Consider the following 24122-nt stretch of genomic DNA (forward strand, 5'->3'; position numbering starts at 1 on the left):
CACCCCATTAATTGTTGGGGGAGTTAACCTTTGCATGGATTACTCAGGCAAATAGAGATTTTAAACAGTATGAAAATTGCTCTTTCTTTTTACTAACTAGTTAGAATCTGTAAGTCAGAGTGCAAGATTTAGGAAATATGCATTATATTAAATGCTACATGGGCAAGGTCTCTTGCAAATGAAGTGAAGCAGGAATTCTGCCCCCAGCTTTGAATGGTGCTTTGGTTTTCTATGTTAATGTAGCAAGTCTTGCATTCTGCAGTGACTTAAAATAGATTTTCTCCCTTAAAATAGGTAAAGGAACACATTAAAGGAGGCTTAGGTACTTTTACAACAGTTAGATTTCTTACATACTTCTGTGTTTTGCTGCTATTTTGTTAAAGTGAAAGGATGTTTGGATGAAGAGCCCATTTTAACCTAATTTTAAGAGCCCATGATTTTAACCTGACAGTTACTCTCTGCCTGAATATCCTTCTAGCTGGTTTTGGCTGACTTCTCTGTAACATGGATGTTGGCGCTGGAGACAAGTGTTTTCTGTTCCACATGGATTTTTGTAATGCTAAATTCTTTCAAAGTAAAAAAAAAAACAACTAACTTGAATTGTACCATCCCCTCTCTTACTTCCTTGTTATTTTATACCATGTTTTCTTGGTATTTTAGCATTTAGTGTAGTTGACTTCAGCAGGAGGAATTAGGCTAATTTGGGCTAATTAAGAATTACTGTTTATGGGTAGATTCAATGCTGTGAGAGTTCATTGAGCTGGTGCTCTTATGCATTCTCTTACTGTTTTGCCTATATGGATCTACAAACAGCTATTCTTGCCAACATATTCCGCCTTTCTAAACACTGAGTTCAGTTTTCTCTCTTGAAAGTGCTATGTGAGAAAAGTACATCCTCAGATACATTGGTTGATTAACTTCTATATTTGATACTGATTCTTTGAACTTCTACACAAAACTTTTTCTTTCTGTTGATGATCTAGCCTTGAAAATTTTCATCTGCTGCATCACCTAAAAATTATTTTGAGGCAAAAAAAGAAATGAACTAAAAACAATGCTAAAACAAAGTCAAAATGTGGATATTTATAAAAATTGCCAAGTCCTTCAAAAATAATTTGAGCTTTGTAAAAAAGCTTTGTGTTTCTCTATTCCACAAACAAGTGAAGATTGAAAAGGCCTGGTGCAGTTTGTGTGGAATCTGTTCTCCAGGCATGGAGATGTGGGCAGCTGTTACCAGGGGTCCACAGTTCCTATAGAATGTGTGGACTTTGACATGTACAATTCAGAGTTGTGGTTAAAACCAGCTCCCAGACCAGAGCTAAGGATCTATTGTAAATCAGTGTGTCTGTGTTGTTCCAGGGACTCACTTTCCCCAGTGCTGCCAGCATTTTTTTCATCTTGGCCTGATTTTGTTGGCAGCTGTAACTACTGTGGTAACTTCCTTTAATGATGCTGTTCTTTCCAGGCTAGGATAAAACTTGTTTGGCTTTTCTTTCACATTTTCAATATCTGAATGACCTTAATGTATTTTTTTCCCAGTTTCTTTATGCAACATGTTGAGTTCTGCTGTCCCTGTATATTAAATAGAGCTGGATTGGAGGCACAGTTCTCCCTGGGAAGGCTGAACTGACTTGGTAATCCACTGCTGCAGCCATTCTGCGAATTTCTTGAGTCTCTGATCTCAGCTGTTCTGAAAATACAAAAAGAATATCTAATCTCAAACAGAAAGTATGTTAGAAGTCAAATTTACATTAGAATTTAAATACTTTAATTTCCTGAAATATTCACAGACATCAGGCAAGTATCTTCATCAGTCAGGGTTTGCAAACTTTTAAAATACTGTATTAGTAACCAAAATAAATATTTGTACTTCCAAAGCAGTGCTTGCCAGGTGTATTTTGATGATGGCTAATAGTCTGTGGCTTCATATCAACAATGACATGAAGCCTTTCACCCTTATGGTTAAATTATCATGTTACTTCAGGTATGGTGACATGTGGTTTTGGTGGAGTTTAACATTCTGGGTGCATTTGTTCAATGAAAACTGCACACCCTTTATGAGCTTTTCCTCCTTTCCCCAACAGCCCTGGGTGTGTGGTTGGCTGGCTGACAGTTTGTCACCTTATATTGTCTCTTTTCCTTTCTCCATCCTGATCCTTACTAGAAATCTAAAAAATAAATATTTATGTCTATCATTCCTTCCCTCTCTCACCCCAGCATAAGAAGGAACATGGTCCTGCGTTGGAGAAGGTTCAGAGGAGAGTTAGGAAGATGTTCAGAGGGCTGGAGCCCCTCTGCTCTGGAGACAAGATCACATCAAGATTTAACTGTCTAACAAAAGTTTTGGTTTAGATGGCCTGTGTGATCAGGCCTTCTTTTCTACTGAAGCTGCAAGGGGTTAATCTTGAAAAGCTGAAGGTAACATGTCACATAGAGTTAGCTGGTTAGGACAAAGATTTTGGGAATATTTGAAGGTTAGTGATACAACTTGGGAAATCTTAACAATTTGCAGGTCCAGATTTTACTATGCAGCATCTTAGAATTTATTTAGAAAACAAGTTGAACAAGAATAAAATCAAAGTAAGAATTTGCAGGTGACTACTTTGTTTCCACGTTTTACACATCAGACTAACATGAGAAACACTGGTTTAGGAATGTGTTCTTTAACCTCTTTTTCAATTATTGCACTCGGCTTTTTTCCAGCTTTGTCATTCTTATTTTGGGTCATTTCTACTTCATATTCAAACAATACTAATTTTTTTTAAGTGTGAATTTTAGGCTATAGAATTGATACATCTGATTAGCACTGTGTTAAACAATATATTTTTGTTTTATAGCACTGAAGAACGTGGAGATCTTCTAACATTTTTCAGAAGCCTTTTAACCTATGCTGAGTGGCATGAGCATCGTAGACGGACCTTCCTGCATTTCAAGGTAGTGTCTATCAAGCCTTTATTTATTAGTACATTATTTATTGCTTTAAGAAGTTTATTAAGACAGAGCATTGGAGGTGACACAATGCTGTCTTTATCAGAATATGTCATCTTAATTTTGTATGTGGTGGTAAAAATTTGTGTTGTGGTCATGGGGAAATTGAGCAGCAATTGCTGTGCTCCTCAGGGGTGGAGGAAAATAAGACTGTGCCTTTCTGTGAAGGAGTAAGACAGTTTGCTTTGTATTATATTTTATTTTGATTTTTTAAAAAAGGATAAAGAAGAAATTAAAAGAAAATAACACTTGTAGTCTTTGGCATGTAAATGTTGGTTTTGAAGGATTAGATCTGTTTGTCTTGAAGATGTGTCAGCGTGTGGTTGGGTGACAGCACTTTCAGTTCTGGAGTGTTTTACTTGTATGGGAATTTGTTCTTCCCTCCTAACTTGAACATAGTACTTGAGCTTGGTTGTAAATTTGGCTAATTGGTATTTGCCTTGTTTTTTTGGCTTTGTGTTGGTTTTAAGATAAATAACTAATCTTTGTAGTAAAAATACTAGTCTTGTAGACACAAATCATCTTATATGCTGCTTTATGTTAGAGAAGGATGTTTAATTGTTTGTGGTTTCTTGGCTGTGTTTTATGTACATCAAGAATTTACTGTCATTAAGCTCTGCACCATCTTTTCAGCTGTAGTAGCAAGTAGGAACTGCATAATTTCCAATTTTTTCAATCTTTTAGGCCTTTGAGTTCTGTGCCAGATTAATGAATTTATGTTGTCCAACCAGAATAGAAAAAAGAGTTCTATTTTCTGACAATACTAAAAAAAAAAAATCCAATCCCCAGCTGAGCAATAAACTGGTATTGCCTAATCCTGCTGGTTTTTGCGTGAGGGCTTTTCTTTAATCCTTCCATAGAAAAGGTAGAGCACCAGGAACTTTAGGGCTTTGTGATTGTTTTTCCCAGCTTCCCTTGATGCTTTCTGATCCTTACATCAGCAGTGACTGTGGCTTCTGGGACAGTGATTTGGTGAACTGTTGTAAATATTTCTCATTTAAAAAAACAATAAAAAGGAAAAAACAGAAAAGAGACGGGTTTGGAGACAATTTTCAAATTGTTGTTAGATAAGCAGTTTTAAAAAGTATTTGTTCAGCTGTTGAGTGTGAACAATGAAAATGTCTACTAATTGCTAAAAGATGTGTGAAGATAATTCACTGAAGACCTTACAAGTTTGTCAGTATTACAGATGTTCTTTCTAAAGGTAGTTCTATTTCCATGGGCAAATATAAGGATAAAGTTGAAAGGCAAACCAATTTGGGAGAATATTTACCAAATATGATTGACTGTGTGCTTATGAAGAGTATTTTAGGCCTTCATATTTTTGTTAACATTACTAATCATTTCATTTTGAAATAGCAGACTTTCTCAGATAAGAGGATTAATAATAGGGTTCAAGGATCAAAATTGACAATTCAAATAACAAAATTGACAAGGAGAATGTGTATTTGTAATTTAATGGTTTCAGTAATTTGTGGGAAAGCAGTTAGACATATGTTGTTAATATATGCATAAAACCAACTCAAGAGTCTATCCTGTTAATATTCACACTTACACAACATTAAAAATGAGTCTGTAATCTTTGTATTTCTTTTTTTCCCCCTACCTGCTCTTTAGACTCTCCTGTTTGGAGAGAAAACTTCTTTGCGGGGAGTCTTGGGTTTCTAGCTTTACTGTTAATCTGTCTATTTTTCAAAGATAATTGCCAAGGCTTCTATGTAGAAATAAAATTGTTTCTGATATTTTCTTCAGAGTGTAGTGTAAACACCAAAAGTAGTTTATTTTTTCTTTCCTGTTTTGATACTTGAGAAGGAAGGGATAACAGAAGTGGAGGAGTACTTTAAGTAATATTGAATGTTCTAAGATTAATGGCAATTCAAGGTCAATTTAAAATAGTTTTTGAAGGAGCAAAAATGGAGTGTTACCCAAGTATTCTGTATGCTGTGAGGCTGAACAACTGAAACGTGTTGGCAAGGCTGGAAGAGCAGGTTGTTGAATCTGATACTGATAAACAAGGACAAAAATTCAAGTTTTATTGGAAATACAGAACAGAAATGAGTGATAGGAAAAAACAGAACAGTTTACATTCAGCTTGATATTAGTACTGGTCACACAAATAGGAGGTGGAAATCCTCCCTACTGAAGCTTTTCTCATGTTTTTGACTAACTTGCTGTGAATAAGGAAAGTGAAGTAAAACACATCAGAGAACTTGGAGCCTGCATGAGGCATTCAGAAAGTACCACTTGTCTACTTTGGTTCGCTCAAAGTGTTAAGAGCATTAATTAGCATTACTGATGATAATTAGTAGGTTTCAAAAATATATACAACATTTTAATGCAAAATTAATTGTGTGGCAGTGGGTAGGTCTTAGATTGTTTACATGTCTGTATATTAGAATAATATGCATTTATTTGTGTATACACATTTTTGGTAATATTTACTGATCATATTAATACTGGAAAGAGTCTTAGTAGCAATGATTTGTGATGAGAATAAGATCAGAGACTGCTGCTTATGTAACATTATCATACTTATAACTGTGTTTTTTCCATCTTAAGCGTTTATCACAAGAGATGTGAGAGAATTGATGGGTTTAATTCTTTCCAGACAGAAATTTGGCTTGACATTGGAATATATTTTTACATGCTTTGAAGTTGTTTTTTACGTTTAGCTAAAAACCTGGGAACATCAAAGTTTTATGATTTATGTGGAAAAATGAAAACCAAGTATTGCTGCAGGACTTGGTTTTGTTCTCAATTAAGACAATGGAATTTCCTTCTTGTTACACTAAACAACTTAAAGTGGAAAATACTGGAGATTGTTGTTTTTCTTGGGTAATGGGTTCAGGGCAAAACTATGTGTTCAGAAATAAGTGGGCATCAATTCCCCAAAACACAAGCACTAACAAATCAAGGCTTAGCTAAATAAGATAAATAAAACTAATACAAAATATCTTATAAAATCAGTATTTTAGATGTAGTGACACATCATCATGCATTTGATGCTTAACTATTTCTACAAATTAGGAATCTATACTAGCTTCAAAATTAGTTCAAAGTTGATGTGGTAATAGTAACTAGCACACCTTTGGCATTCATTTGTCTGTTGGCTTTACACCTGTGGTAGGTATTGGAGGGGAGAAGCTGGATGTCAGAAATGTACAGCTGTGGAATTAAAAACATTGTGCCCTTTATCAGTGATGGCCAGTTTTAGATGAATTAGTGTCGAGGCCAGAACATGTCAATTTGTGTTTTTAATATGCTGCATATGTTCAAGTAGTTGAGTGAAATGCATGAAGGTACCTCTCATTTCAGATTAATGATGGAATAAGCTTTTCTTTTTAATTTCAATGTCTGTGTTGATTTTCCCTAATGATCAGAACTATTGTTGTTGAAGGGTAATTCTCTTTCTTTGCTCTGACATCTAGATGAAATCATACTTATTTACAGGTAAACATATGAATTCAGCTTTGCTCTTAACTATATTGTCACATTTCCTGTCAGGAGAAGCTGTGGAACCAAGGCTTGGTCAAATCATTAGTCAATAACTAAGATATCTGAGTCTATTATGCTGTACATAGACTGTTGCTGTAAAATAGGAAGCTGGTGTTGCAAAAACAGCTCTTGTGAGAACAGCTCAGCAAAACATACATATTTCACTTAAAAATATATTGTGTAAAAATAAAACACATGTTCTTTCCAAAGCAAAATAGTAGGAGGAAATCTAAAACATCTTTGCAAACTTCCAGTTGCTTGGTTTACTAAACCTAAATGGGAGTTATTCTCATTTACCACAAATCAAATTTTTAAAGAAACTTTAATGAATTTAAGCTTTGAGAAGTTCTGTTTCTAAACATAACTTTCTCTCATACGAATCTTCATCCAATACACCTTTGAAAGTCAACCAAAAAGATATCACTCCAGATTAAAAGAGTGGGATTGGAATTCAGAAGTATTTTTCCTCTTCGACTTGCTCAAAGAATATCTTGCATTTATCTGAAAGTAAAATGTGGTGGTTGTTCTGAGTGCTGATAAAGAATGAGAACAAGCAGTTTTGTGGGATTTTACCTAAAGGGTACATGGTGAAATAAAAGTTTAGATGATGTGTGTGCATATATATATTTTTACACATTCATTAACAGAAAAGATTTTGAAAGCGTGAGGGACACCATAACTACTAAAGTGACTGGTTTGAAATGGTTATTTCAGAGAAGAATGGTGCAACATAGCAGCAGGTCCTGGGTATGCAGGGAAAAGAGCATTAGCAAGGGAGAGGATATGAACTTGTAAACAGGGGAAGAAGTGATCGTTGTTACCATGCCTGGGTCTGGCATGTGGAGTGACACGAGCAGTGCTAGTAGTACGTTCCCACGGGCAGCATCCTCAGGCAGGAGAAGGCATTGACATGCTTGGCCAGGACGATGGGGTTGCCCTCCATCCTTATCTCATCCATCCGCGTGCGGATGTAGCGCGTGTTGTTGGACTTGCAGAATGTGTCATCCGTGATGGTGGTGATGTTGTTGTACTGCAAACCAAAAGGTTTTTATTAATAAAAACATGCATATGTTGTTGATAAAAGATTATGGCTTCTTCTTGTCATTTCCTATCCCTGATGTGCAGAAACCAATAATAAATCATTGCATGGGAATTAGCAGCTTCTGAACTTGTGGATGGTTGTGCCCATACACAATTGGTATGGTAAATTGTTTTATTCAGAGGCACGGTGGAAAGCTGTAGTGGGAACTGTTTTAAAATAGAACAAGTTTGATTTGAAGTGTGTAACTCCTGATGTGTTTCCTAAGAGAATGTTAAGGAAGTCCTTTGGGAATACCTGAAGGTGAAGAATGCGCAGACTCTCTGGTAAGTTCAGGGGAACAGATTCCAGTGCGTTGTGTCCTAAGTAGAGGTAGGCCAAATTTGTGAGCTTCTGTTAAACAGAAAGAGAGGTTACTGATGCTGCTATTATTTGAGGTTAAATAACTCATGCCTGTTACAAGACATCAGAAATTTCTTCTGATCACTTAGCCTGTAAACTGATGTAACAAAAGTCATTCTTTTGCTGTAAGTGTTGAATTCTATCAAGAAATTAATAGAACAGACCTTCTATGTTTGGGAAATTTCAGTGTCAGCATGTTGGTTATAAAAGTTGAGACCACTATAAAGTGCTATATATATATTGTTTATTAGTATTTCTATGTTCCTCAGAACTGTACTTGAGCCATTCGTTTTTGAATATTTTTTTCTTTACGTGTTAGAGAGAAAGTAAGCAGGTGAGAGATTTCATAGAAAATTGTTTTCTATGTGGAGGACATGAGAGAGTGAGTGCACAAATGATTGATATTCCATAGGGCCTTAAAAGCAAAGCAAAAGCTGGAAAGCTGCATCATCATAGTTTGTTTCTTAGATTACAAAAAATACAGAAAAATAATTTGGTGTCAGACTGAATAGTGTGGTTATTAATTTTGTTTACTTTGGTTAGCTAAATTAATGGGTTTTTCCTTACCTTGAAAGCATTTGCTTTGATTCCTCTGCTCTTGATTCTGTTTTGGTTTGCATTAAATGTTGTTAGTTTGGGAGGTAGAACAGGAAGTTTTACAAGTCGATTTTCAGCAAGAGAAAGTTCTTCCAAAAGCAGAAGCTTTGAAAAGGCTCCATCTTCTATTTCTTCTATCCTGTTTCCACTAAAATCGATTCTTCTCAAGGTAGCTTTACACAAAAAAAAAAGAAAATATAAGTATTGAGTTTATAATTACATGGCATGTGAAATGTGTATGGCTATATACACTAAATGTTATACTGTTGGCTGCAGCATCTAAATTGTGATCTACAAATGCAAATGCTATTAAAATACGGGTAACATTGACATCTGGATTTTTTTCCTGGTCTGAAATTGAAAAAATTAAAAAGGGTAATACTCTGAATCCTTTTTTTTTTTTTTGTCTTAGAGATAACATGATTTCAGATATCATAGAATTTGTCATGCTGTTGAGTGAGATAGCTGACAGAGTTGTCCCTGGAGCATTTGAAGGAAAAATAATGCCTGGTCATTTAAGACTGGCTGAGATGCAGAGATGAATTTTATTTTTAGCAACCTGCTCTTTGCCTAATTGTTTGGGAGTATTAAGATGTTTACAGGGTCCAAAATGCGTTTCCATTTTGCCTTTCCATTTCGTATTCTAAAGCAGAAATGGAAATTGAGGTGTCACTTACTAATGTCAGCAAAGTCTGAGGCTGCAATCCTTTTGATCTTGTTGAAGCGAGCGTAAAGATAAGCGGTTTCCTTGGGCAGGGGAGGCACGGCCTCGATGTCGATCTCCTCGCAGTACACGGAGCCGCTCAGGCACACGCACAGCAAACACGTGGGCAGGTCTGCCAGCAAGGGGTTCAGCACACAGTTACAACTCATTCAAATCACCTAGTGTCTTTGAAGATTTCCTAATGTTGGGTTTTTAAAAAATTATATTTGCATCAAGTTTTGAGAAAATTGAATGTTCTCAACTCTTTTGGGGTTTTTGTTCTTTTTATTGTGTGTGGATTTCCCTGTGTATAATCTCTTATCTTACCTGAGCATATGAAATGCTATTAATCAGCCTAAATTCAGTTTAAATCTTTAGTTGGCTAAGAGTATGGTGAATGTGACAACTGTAAGTTTTGTGACTGTGTTAAATATCACATTTGGAACCAAACCCACAAGGAGAAACACCTGACAGTGCATGCATTTGGTACTGTAAGTGCATTGGAGCATTTCTAGCAGGTCACACAATATCCTGTGTTATTCCTACCTACTATTTTGTCTAAACCTTTTGATAAAACTCCAGCAATTATGTTTATATATGGTTTAGGTTGGAAGGGATGTTAAAGATTTTCTCATTCCAACCCCCTGCCACAGATAGGGACACCTTCCACTGGACCAGGTTCCTCCGAGCCCTGTGAACAGTCTATTAGTTTTATACTGAGATTTTTACAGCTTTTGTTTTAATCAGAGAAAGAAAATTTTTCTGGTGTAGTTTGAGACCTTTGTGGCTTGTTCTGTTCTTCATGGTAGTAAAGTATCAGTAACTTCTACTTTGCTCTAATCTTTTCTTCCAGCAATATTCAAATGCATATAAGGAATATGGCTTTTAATCCAGTTTCATCACCACAGCTGTGACTTGTGCTGTATTTTTTATATTTTGAGAGCTTTGGTTGGCTTCCACCCTGGAGTGAATTCAGTGTGGACAGCAAGGTCATTCCATGACCTTGTAGTTGTCACTACACAGAAAAACAGGACCTTCTACAACCAGTGAGAAGTTACAAAAGCAGCTGGTCAATACTGGGAAGTCAACCCAGTATATCTAACAGTAATTATTTTTCTTACAGCAGCACTGCAGAGAACAGAACAAAGATTTTGAGGTTTAACTTTGTGAATATCATCATTTTTAGTCTGTAGAGTTCTGCCCCATTTGGTGATTTGGTTTTTTTATTTAGTGGCTTGTTTTCGTGTTTGTGTAGGAAATGGAAAATGTCAAACAATGTTGTCACTGTTATTAAGGCAATAGCTTTTATGCTTGTCTGTCTAGAAGCTCTGATGTTTTTGGAGACTTGCTCAGCTTTTGATGGGGGCTTGTTGACAGGTGCTGTTTGGTAATAATTAACCTTGAATTAGCACTTTTGTGGAGATTGATAGTCCACTTGCTGAATCATCAGTTATTTTTGGAAGTTTAGATCACAGACACACCAAATAGGTGTCTCTTTTTCTCACTGCTCTGTTTGGCAGAGAAACTTTGTCCTTTTCATGTGTAGAGAGCACTGGGGCTTTTTAGGAGAAATCTGGACAATGTACCCAAAGCCTGTAGGAAGCTTTGGCAAGTGAAGAATGTTCCTGATGTATTTTAAACATTGATCTCCCTGATCATTAGATGTAAACTTTGAGAATAGCCAATTGTTCAAATAAATCTGTCAAATTAATTTAAGCACCTCATATTTCATCATCACTTGGTTAACTGTGGGAGATGTATTTTGTTTTTCTTAGTTGTCTTGTCTAATTTATTTAACTTGGGTACATCTCAATGGCAAATATGACTGGGCAAGTCTGTGGAGAAACTTACAAGCTGTGCTTTGTGTGTTCAGAGTTTACCTGAGGCTCCTTTAAATTTTTCAGACTGCTCCATCAGAAGTTAGAAGGTTTTCCACAGGACATATGAAAGATATTCATAAATGAAAGGATTAATTCTGTAGCCTTTGTCATCCTTTGCATATTCGATTTTTATATTACAATATATTCTTTTGGATATCTTAGGCATCACAATATTCATATAAGTTAACTCACTTGTGTCCTTTGTTGGTGGGACATCGAGTTGGCTGTCATCACTTTGCAGCATTAGGGAAGTGTCAAGAGAAATGTTTGTTCCATCCTTTGTGAGAGAACAATTGATATTTTAAAACACAAACCACAGGCAAAAAGCCACAGAGCATTACGAGTATCTGAAATAACATCTTCTAAATTGAGCTTCTTCCAATATACCTCTTTATGGCACTTAATTTTCAAAATTCTCTTATAGGTTGGATGAGTAATGTGATGTATTGTCACTTTCATACATGCCCAATTCACTTGGAAAGGCAAGAAGGGAAGGTGCTGCCAGTGCTCTTTAGAGAACTCAAGTTCTTCAGAAAAGGACAGTAGACACAAAATAGAAACACAAAATATAGTCTATATGGTGGGAAGGAATATATAAGTGGTGCATATTTACAAGCAATAGAGTTTTGAAGATCAAGATTTTGCATATAATACAAAATTCAATAGGATTCGTGAGTGTAAGCTGTATTTTGTTTTTGTTTTACCCAAATAATCTCAATAAAATGACAGAGATGTCCTTGCATTTAAAGCTATTCAGAATTCCTCCTGGAGATAGTCATTGCATCTTTTTAATCACAGGACAGATTAGTTTATAAACACATTCCTTGCAGGTATTGGCTGAAATTGAATAATTTGTTTTCATGATCTGCATGTAAGTCTGTTTTAAGGTGTGGGCTGCTAACAGAAAGGGCCTCTTGTGATGCAGGGAACAGGTTTTCACCTGGCTGAATTTTAGAGAATTACCTATTATTACTGTATTTAGAGTATAGATACAGCTGCTTATCCTGTGATTTACATACATTAAAGTTAAGGAGATTTCAGTTTGACTGTGGTAGTTGTTTTTGGCTTGCATCATTTGTTTGGGTTTTTTTAATGGGGAATATTTGTAGGCCAGAACAAGCCAATATGATTTTTGGTGTGCGTGGCTATTGGAAACACATGCAGGAAAGAACATTGTGAGATGTGGAAGTTGTTTTGTTTTAAACATGTTTAAGGACCAGGCCCTGGCAGGAGCAAAGTGCTTTGTTGGAGAGCTGCTTGCACACTGGGCATGCTGACAAATGAACCCCTTCTAGTTTTCTAAATCCCCCCATTCTCCCCTCCTTCGGCTCACAGGTGGTTCATCCACAAGTGCAGTGTGCAAGTAAGAGCTTTCAAGCCCCTTCTGATACTGTGTTTTATTTGGTATTTAGTTGCTTGCGTATACTTTACTGTGGGAATTTTTGTATTCTGCAAAACAAACCCCTCAGGCTTGACATAAAGCCTGAGAAACAAATATCTTGGCCAGCCTCTGTCATTTTGACCCCTTTTTAGCCTGTGAATCATCTGTCCCTTGGCTCTTCCCTGTGTCTGCCTCTCCAGCCTCTGGCTCTAGTTTGAGCTAGCTTGGTTCACCCTAGTGAAGTTTTAGGTTCTCAGTAGGATTCTGGCAGCAGTTTGGCCATGCTGGGTGGAGGGAAGCTGGGGGGTGTCAGCTCACCAGCTACACTCCAGCAAACAGCAAACCTCACAGAAGCTTTCTGCAGGAGTTAGCTCACAAAGATAGGTTGATTAGGCACATGAAGACGTGGCCCTTCAGGTATCTGTGCCACTAGAGACTTTTGAGGGTATGGACTGCTCATAGAACAATTGGACTCGTATGACTGCAGCTGGTTAGGCTCCTAAGGGACACTGAATAACATTTGCTGGCACAGCTTACCTGTCCCAGGTGAAGATTTCTAGCAGAGTCTCCTACCTGAGCCATCAAAGTAGTCTTTGATGGGACTTCTTAGCAGAATGCAATGTATTACTAATCTCTGCCAGTGGGAAATGTCACAAAAATTAAAACTGGTAATTTGCAGAATACTATTAAATTCCTAAAATTAAAAAGCATTTGCTGATCAGCCATAAAAATCCCTAAGTATGGAGTATCAGTGCAGAAGATTGTTTGGATTATAACCACAAGTTCATTACTTACATATGTAAGGAATGCACTGAAGGAATATTGGCTTACTCGCATACTTAGATTCCACCTGCCTCTTGCACTTTGCTGCACATACACATGAACACATTACATCTAAATACTCCAACCATCTTCAAATTTCTGCAAAATAATTTCTTCATCTTATAACACAAAGTCCTGGTTGTTTATATTCAATGAAATGAGTTAGTCCAGATGTGAGACAGCATCTAATTGAGTGGTTCTGTTCTCTTGTGGAAATCAAGATTTTGTGTTTCAAATTGCTCAAATTTTATTCAAGACTGGTGTGGTTGTAATTTTAAATCATAGTAATAAATTTCTTCTGATGTTTTTAGTACAAGTCTTTTTTCTAACTGTGTGTTCAAGCATACAGTAAGGAGTTAAATTTGTATGCAAGATAGATTTCTGACTGGGCATGCTTGAGGAAACATTTGGCATGCATTTCAGTTTCAGTTAACACTTGGAATATTTGGGGAGTAAAATTGGTGCAATAAATGAATAGAAGATCTGTTTGTGCACCCCATGATTTAAACTGGGAACACTGGCACTTGTGTTGATGTAGTTGTTGCACATAAGGAGCTCATTTATTATTTTGCAATGAAAACATATCAATGGAGAGCTGACCTGATGGAAATAATGACCATCTACATTCCTAGAATTAGCCTAAGCAGAACTGTTGGCCTTCAGAAGACCTCCAGCTTATAGCACTGCCAGGAGGACTTCAATTTGTCTGTGGCACATCTGTTGGCACCATTTCCATGCAGGTATACTTCTTGTTCCTTTACTGAAGCAGCAGCAATCTTCTGCAAACAATTTCTTAACAAATGTCATCTGATGCTGTGCCTAGCTGGTTAAAGTTAACGGGTTTAGTATTTTTTTAAAACTTACTTCTGAGTGGATAGTCACCCACTAGTTAAGAGTCATTTATATAGTCCCTTTCTCATGGGTTTATGAAAACATGTTACTTCATCACTGTGGCAGATGTCAGATTTAAAAATACCTTTGACATTTTTTTGCTATAAATATGTAGCTTATTGTTTTAGTCAACAGTGGAAAGCTGTAATTTAAATAGAATTGGGAAATATTAAAAAGGTATACGAAAGTGATTTTTCTACATTTGGGCTGCAATTTTTTACTTACTATCTTTTGCTGTTTTATTTTTCTTGCTTATCAGACTAAGTTATTGTAACAAGTACAGTTAATATTAATGAAAACCTCCTTAAGCTTTTCATACTGGGCTGTTACCACTTGGTTTGGAGCTGTGGTATTTTCCTTGGCAACTACTCTTGGGACTACTCTTGGTTTTTCTCCCTGATCAGTGTTGTATCTCCTTCTCTGTTGGTGTGTACTGGTTAGGTGTGAATGGGGGTGTGAGGTTTGTAACTGTCCCAGGGAGCTGAGGTTGTGGCACTTCACTTAATTCTCCCTTGACTCTGTGTCTTCTGCTTTTGTATTGAAATTCAGAGGCAGGAATGTGGAGCACCCAAGAAAAATATTCTGTTTGGAGATACTGGTGAGTGCAGTGAGATGTAGGGGATATTCACTTTATTAAGACCCTGAAAGTGTTAATGTGTAAGTGATTCTTCAAGCACTGGACATTCTATAGAAGTTCAGGACTGCTAAACTGAGCAGCTGAGCTGTAAAAAACCCAAACCACCCCACCCCTCAAAAACTGAGGCAAGAAACTTGATAGTTTGGCAAGTCAAAAGAGCAACTGTGGTTTATACTGGCAGGTTATGTTCAGTTAAAAGGGGGGTTCCAATTATTACTTGGAGAGTAAAAAAAAAAAAATTAGATCACCTTCCTTGTTTTTAAGCAAACTCACTGAGTTAATACAACATAGTTCAAACTGTTGAGCTAGTGATATATCCTGTTCTTGAAACTCTTACAATTGCAGGCATATAAGAACAGCAGACTTAAAATGATGCTTTAGCCTTATTTGTGCAAGCCTGCCTTCTGTGGCTTACTCAGACTGTGGCAAGGGTAATATTTTTGTGGTTTTAGTTTGAGTGGCTTTCCCTATGTCTGAACCCATTGTATGCTTCCCTGTTATTTTAGGACTTTTCCATAAAACTCACATGCATGCACACAACACCTTTTTCACATAATGCTTATTTCAGTTAAAAATATTAAATGGAAAATATAAATAAAATACCTTTCTTATATCGTTGGATTGCATTTCATAATCTTGTTGGGTCAGGCTTCCCATGGAAACATCTGTATCATACTCATAAAACTGGAGGGATTCTTGCTGCAGAGGTGGTGCTGGATTTACCAAAGGTACAAACACAAACAAAAAAAAAGTAGCCTGCAAGGTCTCCATTCTTGCCCAGCCCAATGTATGTGTCTTTCAGTGAGCTGGTGAAGATCTGCTCGTGCCTGGACTCTGGAGAACACTTTATTTGGGACTGGAAATGAAAATGCAATCCGTCAAAACAATATTTAAAGCCTAGAGGACTTGTTGGCAGTAGTTTCTAACACATAAGGAACATGGAACAACTTTTAACTCTTGATATCCTTTAATTAGACTCCAACTTTATAAAATCTGTTCTTAACATGAGAAGAAACTGGGAAATAAATATTTTCCAGCTAATAAAGAAAATATTCTCTTAATTGCATTTGCTTGTTTCCCAGTTTGTTATTTTTGTTAAAAGTGAGATGATTTTGTTAATATTAAATATTTGCCATATATATAGATGAACTAACTAAAACATGTGAGGTTCAAATGCATTTTCCTTTACTGCCAAAATTAGGATTTTCAAACCTTAATGCTCTATAGCAATAGTCTCTCTGTCTTTTACTTTACATTTGAGACTTAACAAGAGAAGATAGTACCCTCAATATTTTACAGGTTGGGCACTTTTCAGGCAGGAAAGGGGAAGAGGCTGCAAACATGATCTTTGAAACATTACAAATATGCATGCAATATTTTAAAAAATAAATCTTTGTACAGCATTTTTCTCCTCTTTTCTGTAGTTTTATTTAAGCTCTATATTAATCTACTTTTAGGAAAAAAGTCCACCTACCTTTTTAGCAGATTCCAAACTCTTCACTGAGACCAGATGTCCTTATCTATAGTTACTGTTTTGTCAATGTACTTTAGGTTCAAGTTATGCATTACATCCAAACTGTTGAAATGAACACTTTCTCAAAGTTTGACAGTCTGAAGAGTGCTTTCCATGAGGTAAAAAAGCTTTGCCAGCATTCTCTCCCAGGGTGAGAGGTAATATCCTGGAGCAGGGGGTTGTACTTTGCATAACATTTGCAAATGCTAAGCCTGTGTAGCTCATCCTACTTTTGGTGTTCTTTGTTAAAATGGCAGCTTTCTGCTTTGTGGTAATTTTCTCTTTATATTTGCTAAGGCTTTTTCTATAAATCAGATATTAATTGTACAAACTGGAGGTCTCTAATAAGGCATATGTTATCCATTTTGTGAAATGCTTCAGCCTAGAGACAAAGCAGCTGCTTTCTGAGACAGAAGTAGAGCCAAAACACACGTCTGTTGTATTAGTCACATTTTGTGAATAGTAAAATGTTTTATTACAAATTGTGTATGTTTAGAGAAGTTTCACCTACCTATGAAATGGAAACTTTTCAGCCTGAAGAGTTCTAGAAAAATATGCTTTGGAATTTCTTGTGTTTGTGTTGAGATTTTTAGACAATCAAGGTCTAAGTGCCTCATTAATTGACTTATTTGACAGCTTATTGAACAATGGGTTTCACAAAAAATACTTGCTTTGAATAAAGTTCTGTTTCAGTTCTGTAGATAACTTAGTGAACATTGTCCAGGTGTAGAATTTCCATCTGAACTATGAGCATCAGTTTTCTGGATTTGTGATGCATTTCTTCCTCCCCCATCCTTTTCCTCATTATGAATTTTTGGCAGTCAGCACAAATGGGAGACAGATGACCAACTTAGAAAGTTTATAGAGTAACTTTCTCAAGTCTTTAAAAAGTATGTAGCAATAAAGTCTAGTGGGAATATATCCAGATTTACATTTCTCTTTTACTGTCATACCTTTTTTTTTTTTCCCTTTTTTTTTTTTTTTTTCTGGAGTAATACTGTTGATAAACTCTGGACCTTTTGGTTGTTTTCTTTTAAATGCTGCCTTGCTTAGCAGCCAAATGTCTGTAGGAAATCTGCAGAGTGACTACAGCCAGTTGCTGTCTAAAATCTTTTTGGGTTTATAATACTACCAGTTTCTGAACTCATTTGGATTTTATAAAAATGTTTGTAGCTTAGTTCATATGCAAATTTAACAGTGTGATAGTTTGGACTTGAAGTTTGGTCATAGTGCTGTGATGGTAAAATGGAGATGTGAAGGGAAGAGGCTCAGTAATAATGTGAGTTGGGCCCTGAATCCCATTGGATGCTACTCTGCTGGAACAAAGAGGACACCAGGAGTTTAGAAGTGGTTAAATTGCAGTGTTAATACCATCTCATCATCCTTCCTGCATGTCTGGGAAGTAATGACACAGCTTTGCTTTCTACTTACCCTTTCTAGCTGTCACCCCTCTGCCAAACATCCACCTTAGGATTTCCTCTGTCTCTGGGGCATCCAAATGTTTCCAGTGTTTGTATGTAATCACTGGATAACTATTCTAAGGGACAAAAAAAAACCAACTAGTAAGTATTGAAGCTCAAAGCAAGATATAAAATATTAAATATATTTGTTATAGTCAGTTGTATGATAATTTATTTTGTAAGTACTGAAATCCTAGATTTTACAGCTACATAGAATGTCTTAGGAGTAGCTTTATCTTTGCCTTACGTATGACATCTTGAAAAAATGAGGGAAAACTACTGGGTAAATATAGGAAGTCTTCATTCAAGGAAACACTTGTTTGTTTTGATCTGTAAGAGGAGAAGAGGCTTGGAATTTTTAGACAACTTCAGGAACAGCTTCTGCACAAAATGTGAAAAGTCTGTGCTCGTCAGGGTCACAGGATTTTGGTTGTGTGCTTATCACAAAAAGGTTGTCATGTGTGTACTCACTACAATAGAGGCACCTCTCAGAAGCTCATGAGTACTTCCTTACAAATACATCCCAAGAGGGAGATGTTAAATAATTCATTTGGTGTGATGTCATCAAGGAGTAGCTTACAGTGCCAAATTAAACAGTAACCTTGTCCCATAGTTTGTCTGCATTGTCATGAAAGAAGAAAATATATCAGCAAATAATGTCAGAAAAAACCAGTTTTTATCTGAACATGTACTAGATGCTCAGATCAGCACAAGGATGGGGGTGGTATGAGTGGCTGCAAACAAGGAAGGGGAGTATTGCTTCCTTCAACTGCTTTATTCCTGCTCAGAGTGACTAGAAATAACCACAATATCCAAATCACGTGAGATGAAATATTTGGTTCATATGCATTGGCAGTAGGGGAGCTCACAGGAAATACCCTGGCAAGCAGGGAGTGCTTTCTAGGCACTGTTAGTGCTTGGAAATTGGATGTATAAGTGTCTGTTGCTTGGACTCTGGTTACAAGGATCAATGTACTTGGAAGGTGGTTTCTTTTCTGGAAACCTAAGCCTGCTGTGCTGTTAACTCATTGAGCTCCAGTTTTTTCAGGCGGCCTTGATAATGTGTTCATGATGTGGTTTTTTATTTCCCCTTGGTATTTCATTTGCACTGGCTGATTTCCCCACCAAATACTTTCAGCTGGACTGTTATTTTTCCTAATTTTGTTGACATGGAATCATGGCTTAAATTTGAATAGTAGTCATTTCCCTTTAATTTTGTAAGGATATAAAGTGTAGCTGAAGGTGTAAATGAGCCACAAGACTTCTTTTCTTGTAGTGGATCGAACCCAAGCCAGATTAATGGGATTGGATTTCGGTCTCTGGATTCTGCTGTCAGAAAATCTTAACTTTAGGTGAAAAGGGTGGTAGAGTACATAGTAGATGTAAAAATTGTTGCCCAGGGTTGTCTTTTGTCATGTTAGACAATGAAAAATAAAGAGCTTTTAGGAGAGAAAAAGTGAGAAGGGAGGTGGCTGTGGATGGCAGAGGTAGGAAAAATATAGGAGAGCAAGACAGAAATGAGGGTAACTATCCAAACTGTACATGTTACTGACTAAATCTTCAGCATCTGGGAAAGAATCTAGTATTTAGTTTGTATGTCAATACAGAGGGGGATGGACCTTCATCTGTGCAAGACAGAGAAATTACTTCTCCAAGGTGCCTGTAAGGAATTGTATGTGGACAGGGGCTGGCACTGAGGCAGGACACTGGAAAAAGAAAAATGGGGAGGAAAAACCATAGGGCCTTACCTCTGGGGTGCAGGGGTGAATGAGGCTATGAGGCAGCACTAGGGAAAGTCCCATCAAGTTGCTATCAGGATATTCCTTATGAAATAAACCAAATCTGAGATTCTTTTTAATCACTGAGGTTTGTTTTATATTTAGACAGAGAAAGTGTATTTTGCAGTTGCTTAAAGACCTTGGCTTTCGTCTTCTGTCATAGTCTCTAAAGGATGATATTGGCAACTTCTTTAGTTTCTGAGTTTTACTGTTTCTAAGTGTTTTAGGAAAGAGTACTATAGATTATTGCTCAGATGACCTGAGCCTGTGGTGGGTGCTGGGAATCACTTATATAGAATGCTCAAAGTCAGTGTCTTCTCTTGGCCAGACATCTGTGTGGGACAGAATGAGATGAGGACAAATTAGGAAAGCTTTTAAAGATTCCTGGGAATTTATAGACCTGGAAAAATGCTGGATTTTTTTGTGTGTGTGATATTTCTGCTTCATGTGGAAGGTAACATGTTGGAGGTTCCTTGGCATAACTCTTGTATGGAATGTGATTAAACATCTCACAGTGTTGACCAGCTGTTCTGGATTGGGGTCATTATAATAGAAAAGGTTTTGTAGAGGAAAAGACAGTTATTGCACCAGCCTGATAGCATGTACACAGTAATAATCTGCAAGCAGTGAGAGATTTACTGTTAAAGGGGGCAAAAGCATTAAGTGATGTTAGAACTGAACTCAATGGTTCTATTTTTTTCTCCTTTTGTAACGAGAAGTTTTTGGAGTAGCTCTCTACGCAAGTTTTATTTTCTAAAATAGGCCTTTTCTGCTTGATGTTTGTATGGGACTAATTCTACTTTCTAAAACTATTTTTATCTCTTTACTGCTGCATAAATGTGTGATATGAAACTTCTCAGACTCCTTCATTCCCTTCTGCTTTTTGTTGAGGACCCGATAGAGGGTGTAAAAATAGTTTTAAGGCAGTTTTATGCCAGTAATAATGATGGGGTTGCATTTATTCTGGGAACTAAAAAGTATCCCAGAGGGAGGAGGGAACAATGTCCTGGTTTGAGAACTGAAGGTGGTGCTGTAGAAGAGTTGCTGTGTGAAGCAAAGTCAATTCCAACTCGGCGTCCTTGAGGGATGGAGGAGGGTTCAGAGGCAGTATTAAATGGAAAATAAATGTCATGTCCTACAGGGAAAACATAGAATATTCTTCAAGATTCAGGATCGCAGAAGAAGTACCTGAAATAGTTATGCATAAACACCTCCAGGTTTTTATTAAAAGTTGCAACTATTTCCAAGACTCAGTGAATTAAATTAATTTAGGTCACTGTTAGGGCCACCAGCTGCAAAATGGAGACAGCTGAAAAATGACCTAGTGATTGTATGAACAACTTTCCATATGTTTCTGATTTATAATCAGAATTTTTTAAGGCTGAAGACATTACCTTTATTTCTTGCATTTCTGTAAAAGAGAAACTCCTTTTATCAGTTACTGTGTTATAAATGAATAAAGCACTTTGCAAAAATCATGTATGATATTAAACTATAGTTAACAAATACAAATGATAACCAGAGTAACAGTGCTATTTACCCAGACCCCTCTGTCAAACACATGTTCTCTTGAACTTTGCTATATGACATCAGTTATATCCTGAAACAAAAGCCAACCTACTGCAATTTATTACAATTTCTTAGAATTCCTTCCAGAATTGGCATTACTTCCTTATGACAATACCATCATTTGTTGAGAGCTGTTACTATGTCCACAGGGACATTTGAATCAGGGCTCCAAGAATCATTGGCCTTATCCATATTTTACTTCAGTGTTCCAGGCATCTGTTCCTTGTGTTCATAGCATCTGCTTTACCCTCTGTGTTCATGGCTCATCTTCACATTTATCTGTTTTCCTTATGTTGTACTTTTAGAATAAGGTGGGTTTTTTCCCTCTGTAGATGATGGATTAATGTGATGAATTAATGCAATGAATTACAAGATTGTGTTTCTATTTATTTTCCTTTTAAATTAATTAGGTTGTTAGGAATATACATTATGGGCACAATAGTGTAAAACATTAAAAATGTTTGTATTTGTGGAGTTCCACAAGTTGCAATAGTGTATACACAAATTGGCTTATAGCTGAATAGTTCATACTCTTGTGAAATCTCTTCAATGTATATTTTTTTGGTTAGAAATACAGTATGTTCCCCTTTCCTGCTTTTCAGGTAGGAAATGCCTATGCTTATAGCTCACAATGATCAAGTTGGGCAACAAAGAAGGAAATGGATTTATATTGTAGAAGTGGAATGTGAATATGTTAAACTAAGTCAGAAAATGTGAACTGTGAAACATCTGTTTTCTATAAAGAAGCTTCTGTCCTCATCCAGATAACTTTCATTATCACAGTACTGAAGCAAAGTGTAAAAAATATTTATCAGGAAAGAGCAAAATATATTCCCACTTTTTTGGGCTAAAGGAAGAAATATTGACAGTTGGATTAAACTACTGTTATTTCTCTTTCTTTTGATTTTTATAATAACTTCTTGTGGCTGTTAATTTACCTGAATTGCTCATGGAGATGCAGAGTTAAAACCCAGATCAAACTTTGTTTCTGTATTTTCTGACTGCTCTGTAAACAAACTCATTAAGCTATTTGAATGTTAGGTTTTGCTGTTACTGATGAAATAAATAGCATGTTGACTATTTCCTCCTTTAAAAACAATGTATAATTTGAAAGGAAGTACCAGAGCAAACACAAAGCAAGTATGTTTTACACTGTACCAAGGCAGTAGTAGTGAGGAGCAGCACCAGCACGTTACCATGGTTCAGGATAGTGAGAACATGGAATTGGGTGTGGAATTAATAATAAAGGTTAGTGTAAAATATCCTGTGTCCAGCAATGCCCATAAACAGATGCTTTGGGAAGACTGAGAATAGGACAATCATGTATGATCCCTGTCTCTATCCTGTCTTCAAAAGTTCTTTCATTCTCCACCTATTTTCAGCTCAGCACTTTTGTACCTACTGTGTGTCATTTAGCAGGCTTTAGCGGATATCTTCCAAGCAACACAATTACTGTTCCTGTCTTTCCGCAACACCATGTCTAAAATTGCTGCTGCATCCACTTGTGCACAGGTACATGAGGTACATGAGCATCATTTGATGGCTCCTTCCCTTGTACTGAAGCAGCCCATCCCCAGACTCCTGCTGTCAATGCAACTCATAATTTTGTTGTCTGTATCCCCCCTCAGCCATTTCTTTGCTGAGCCCCAGTGCATTCCATGTTGTTGTTACAGCAGCTATTCCTTTCCTTTGGTGACCTCACTCTAATCCTTTTCCAGTCATGCCCTATGTAATGGCACCAGCTACCTGAGGCTTTGGAAGTCAATGCTGCATTTAATGTCTGGGTGAGCCACAGTTTTACGGCAGTGTCTTGATATCTCCTTTCCGTTTGTCTCTAGTTACTCTCTGCATTTGAATTTCCTTTTTATGGCTACTGGGCTGAGCCAGTGGTTTCACTGAACACCTATTGCTACCCAAGCACTCCTGAGTCTTGCTCCTGAGTGATGCTGGTGAGGTCATCCTTCATTAGTTTTAATTGGAATTAAGATCATCATTTCAATGGATGTCGCTTCTCATTTAACAGTGATGAGCTCCATTGGTGTTTTAGCATCCTGAGGACATTTTTAGCCATTTATCACACTATTGAGAATGGTGAGAAGAACGACACAAACTCTCTTGTGAGTTGAACAGGAGAGAAAAGTTTATTACCTCAGATCTTCTTTTATAGACCGATATGTGAAAGTACAGAAAGGTAAAACTCTTATTGGTTAGTGAACCAACACATCACCATCATTGGTCAGTGGGGTACACCACCCCTCGACCTTCTCTTGCAAGAAAACAAGAAACTGACAAACAGCACCTGCAAGGATTTTTTCTATCTCTGAGGATTGTTTTAATTCCTCTTTATGATTTCCCAGACCACTTTCTCAGGCGAGACTGAGAAAGTTATGCAACCTGCTTTTCCACAGGCACTGTGCTCCCTGCTTTTGCTCATATTTAGCATCCATAGGCATTCTTCAGCAACACTGAGCAGTCATTGTTGGCATCTCGCTTCTCAGCCTGGTTTATTTATCTCTTGCTAGCATTTTAAATTGAATAAATTCCAGTACAGACCCTTTGCAAAGTTCCCACCAGTGGGATCTCCTCTATAGTAAGAACTGACCATTTATTCTTAGGATGTTTCTCATATTTTATTTGACTTTCGTTTGTGATGTTGCTTTTTAATCTGTGGCAACTTAATTTCTTTAAAAACCTTGAAGAATTTTTGTAGGCTGTTTGGACCAGGATCTCCCTTTTCCACACCCTTCATGATTCCCTTAGAGAAGTCCAAGATATTTGCAAGGCAAAAACATCATGACTTTTACAGTAGGCATCCCCTGTGTTACCAGAGCAAATTGCACTCAGCTAGATATCCATTAATCCAGTACTTTATTATTAATTGTAATTTCTCTAAGGCTACCCCAAGTCTTTAGTTCCCTGTTCACTGTAAAAGCCTTTCTGGAATAAGTGTCCTATGTGCTACAGATC

General features: G+C 36.8%; 2 protein-coding genes across 5 annotated transcripts in view; one reads left to right on the forward strand and one right to left on the reverse strand.

Moving 5' to 3' along the window:
- CENPP (centromere protein P) overlaps window positions 1-24122 on the forward strand; it is a 111638-nt gene that overhangs the window by 7621 nt on the left and 79895 nt on the right. For both annotated transcript variants that reach the window (XM_058844638.1, XM_058844639.1), the window contains exon 7: window positions 2838-2934. In XM_058844638.1, coding sequence (XP_058700621.1) covers window positions 2838-2934 — 97 coding nt within the window. The remainder of the gene's footprint in view (window positions 1-2837; window positions 2935-24122) is intronic.
- On the reverse strand, window positions 1672-16506 carry OGN (osteoglycin). 3 transcript variants are annotated; one of them, XM_058844636.1, is made up of 8 exons: window positions 16310-16506; window positions 15439-15691; window positions 11297-11381; window positions 9199-9357; window positions 8492-8694; window positions 7820-7915; window positions 7305-7513; window positions 1672-1690 (listed from the first exon to the last, which is right to left on the reverse strand). In XM_058844636.1, the coding sequence occupies exons 2-7, from the start codon at window positions 15604-15606 to the stop codon at window positions 7343-7345; spliced, it is 882 nt and encodes a 293-aa protein (XP_058700619.1). In that variant the 5' UTR covers window positions 15607-15691; window positions 16310-16506; the 3' UTR covers window positions 1672-1690; window positions 7305-7342. The 3 variants fall into 3 exon arrangements, with proteins under 3 accessions (XP_058700619.1, XP_058700618.1, XP_058700617.1); XM_058844635.1 differs by lacking the exon at window positions 1672-1690 and adding an exon at window positions 4994-6984; XM_058844634.1 differs by lacking the exon at window positions 1672-1690 and having other exon boundaries at window positions 4994-7513; window positions 16310-16505.

Source organism: Poecile atricapillus, chromosome 9 (genome assembly GCF_030490865.1).
Source record: "Poecile atricapillus isolate bPoeAtr1 chromosome 9, bPoeAtr1.hap1, whole genome shotgun sequence".
In the NCBI taxonomy this organism is placed as follows: Eukaryota; Metazoa; Chordata; class Aves; order Passeriformes; family Paridae; genus Poecile; species Poecile atricapillus.

Bases quoted from the DNA above. Each gene is read 5' to 3' on its own strand.
- OGN (XM_058844636.1), bottom strand. From the start codon at position 15,606: ATGGAGACCTTGCAGGCTACTTTTTTTTTGTTTGTGTTTGTACCTTTG. The intron at 11,382-15,438 runs GTATTTTATTTA...TCTCTCACAAAG, and splicing joins AATCCAACGATATAAGAAAG to GATGGAACAAACATTTCTCT. The intron at 8,695-9,198 runs GTAAGTGACACC...TTTTGTGTAAAG, and splicing joins CTCAGACTTTGCTGACATTA to CTACCTTGAGAAGAATCGAT.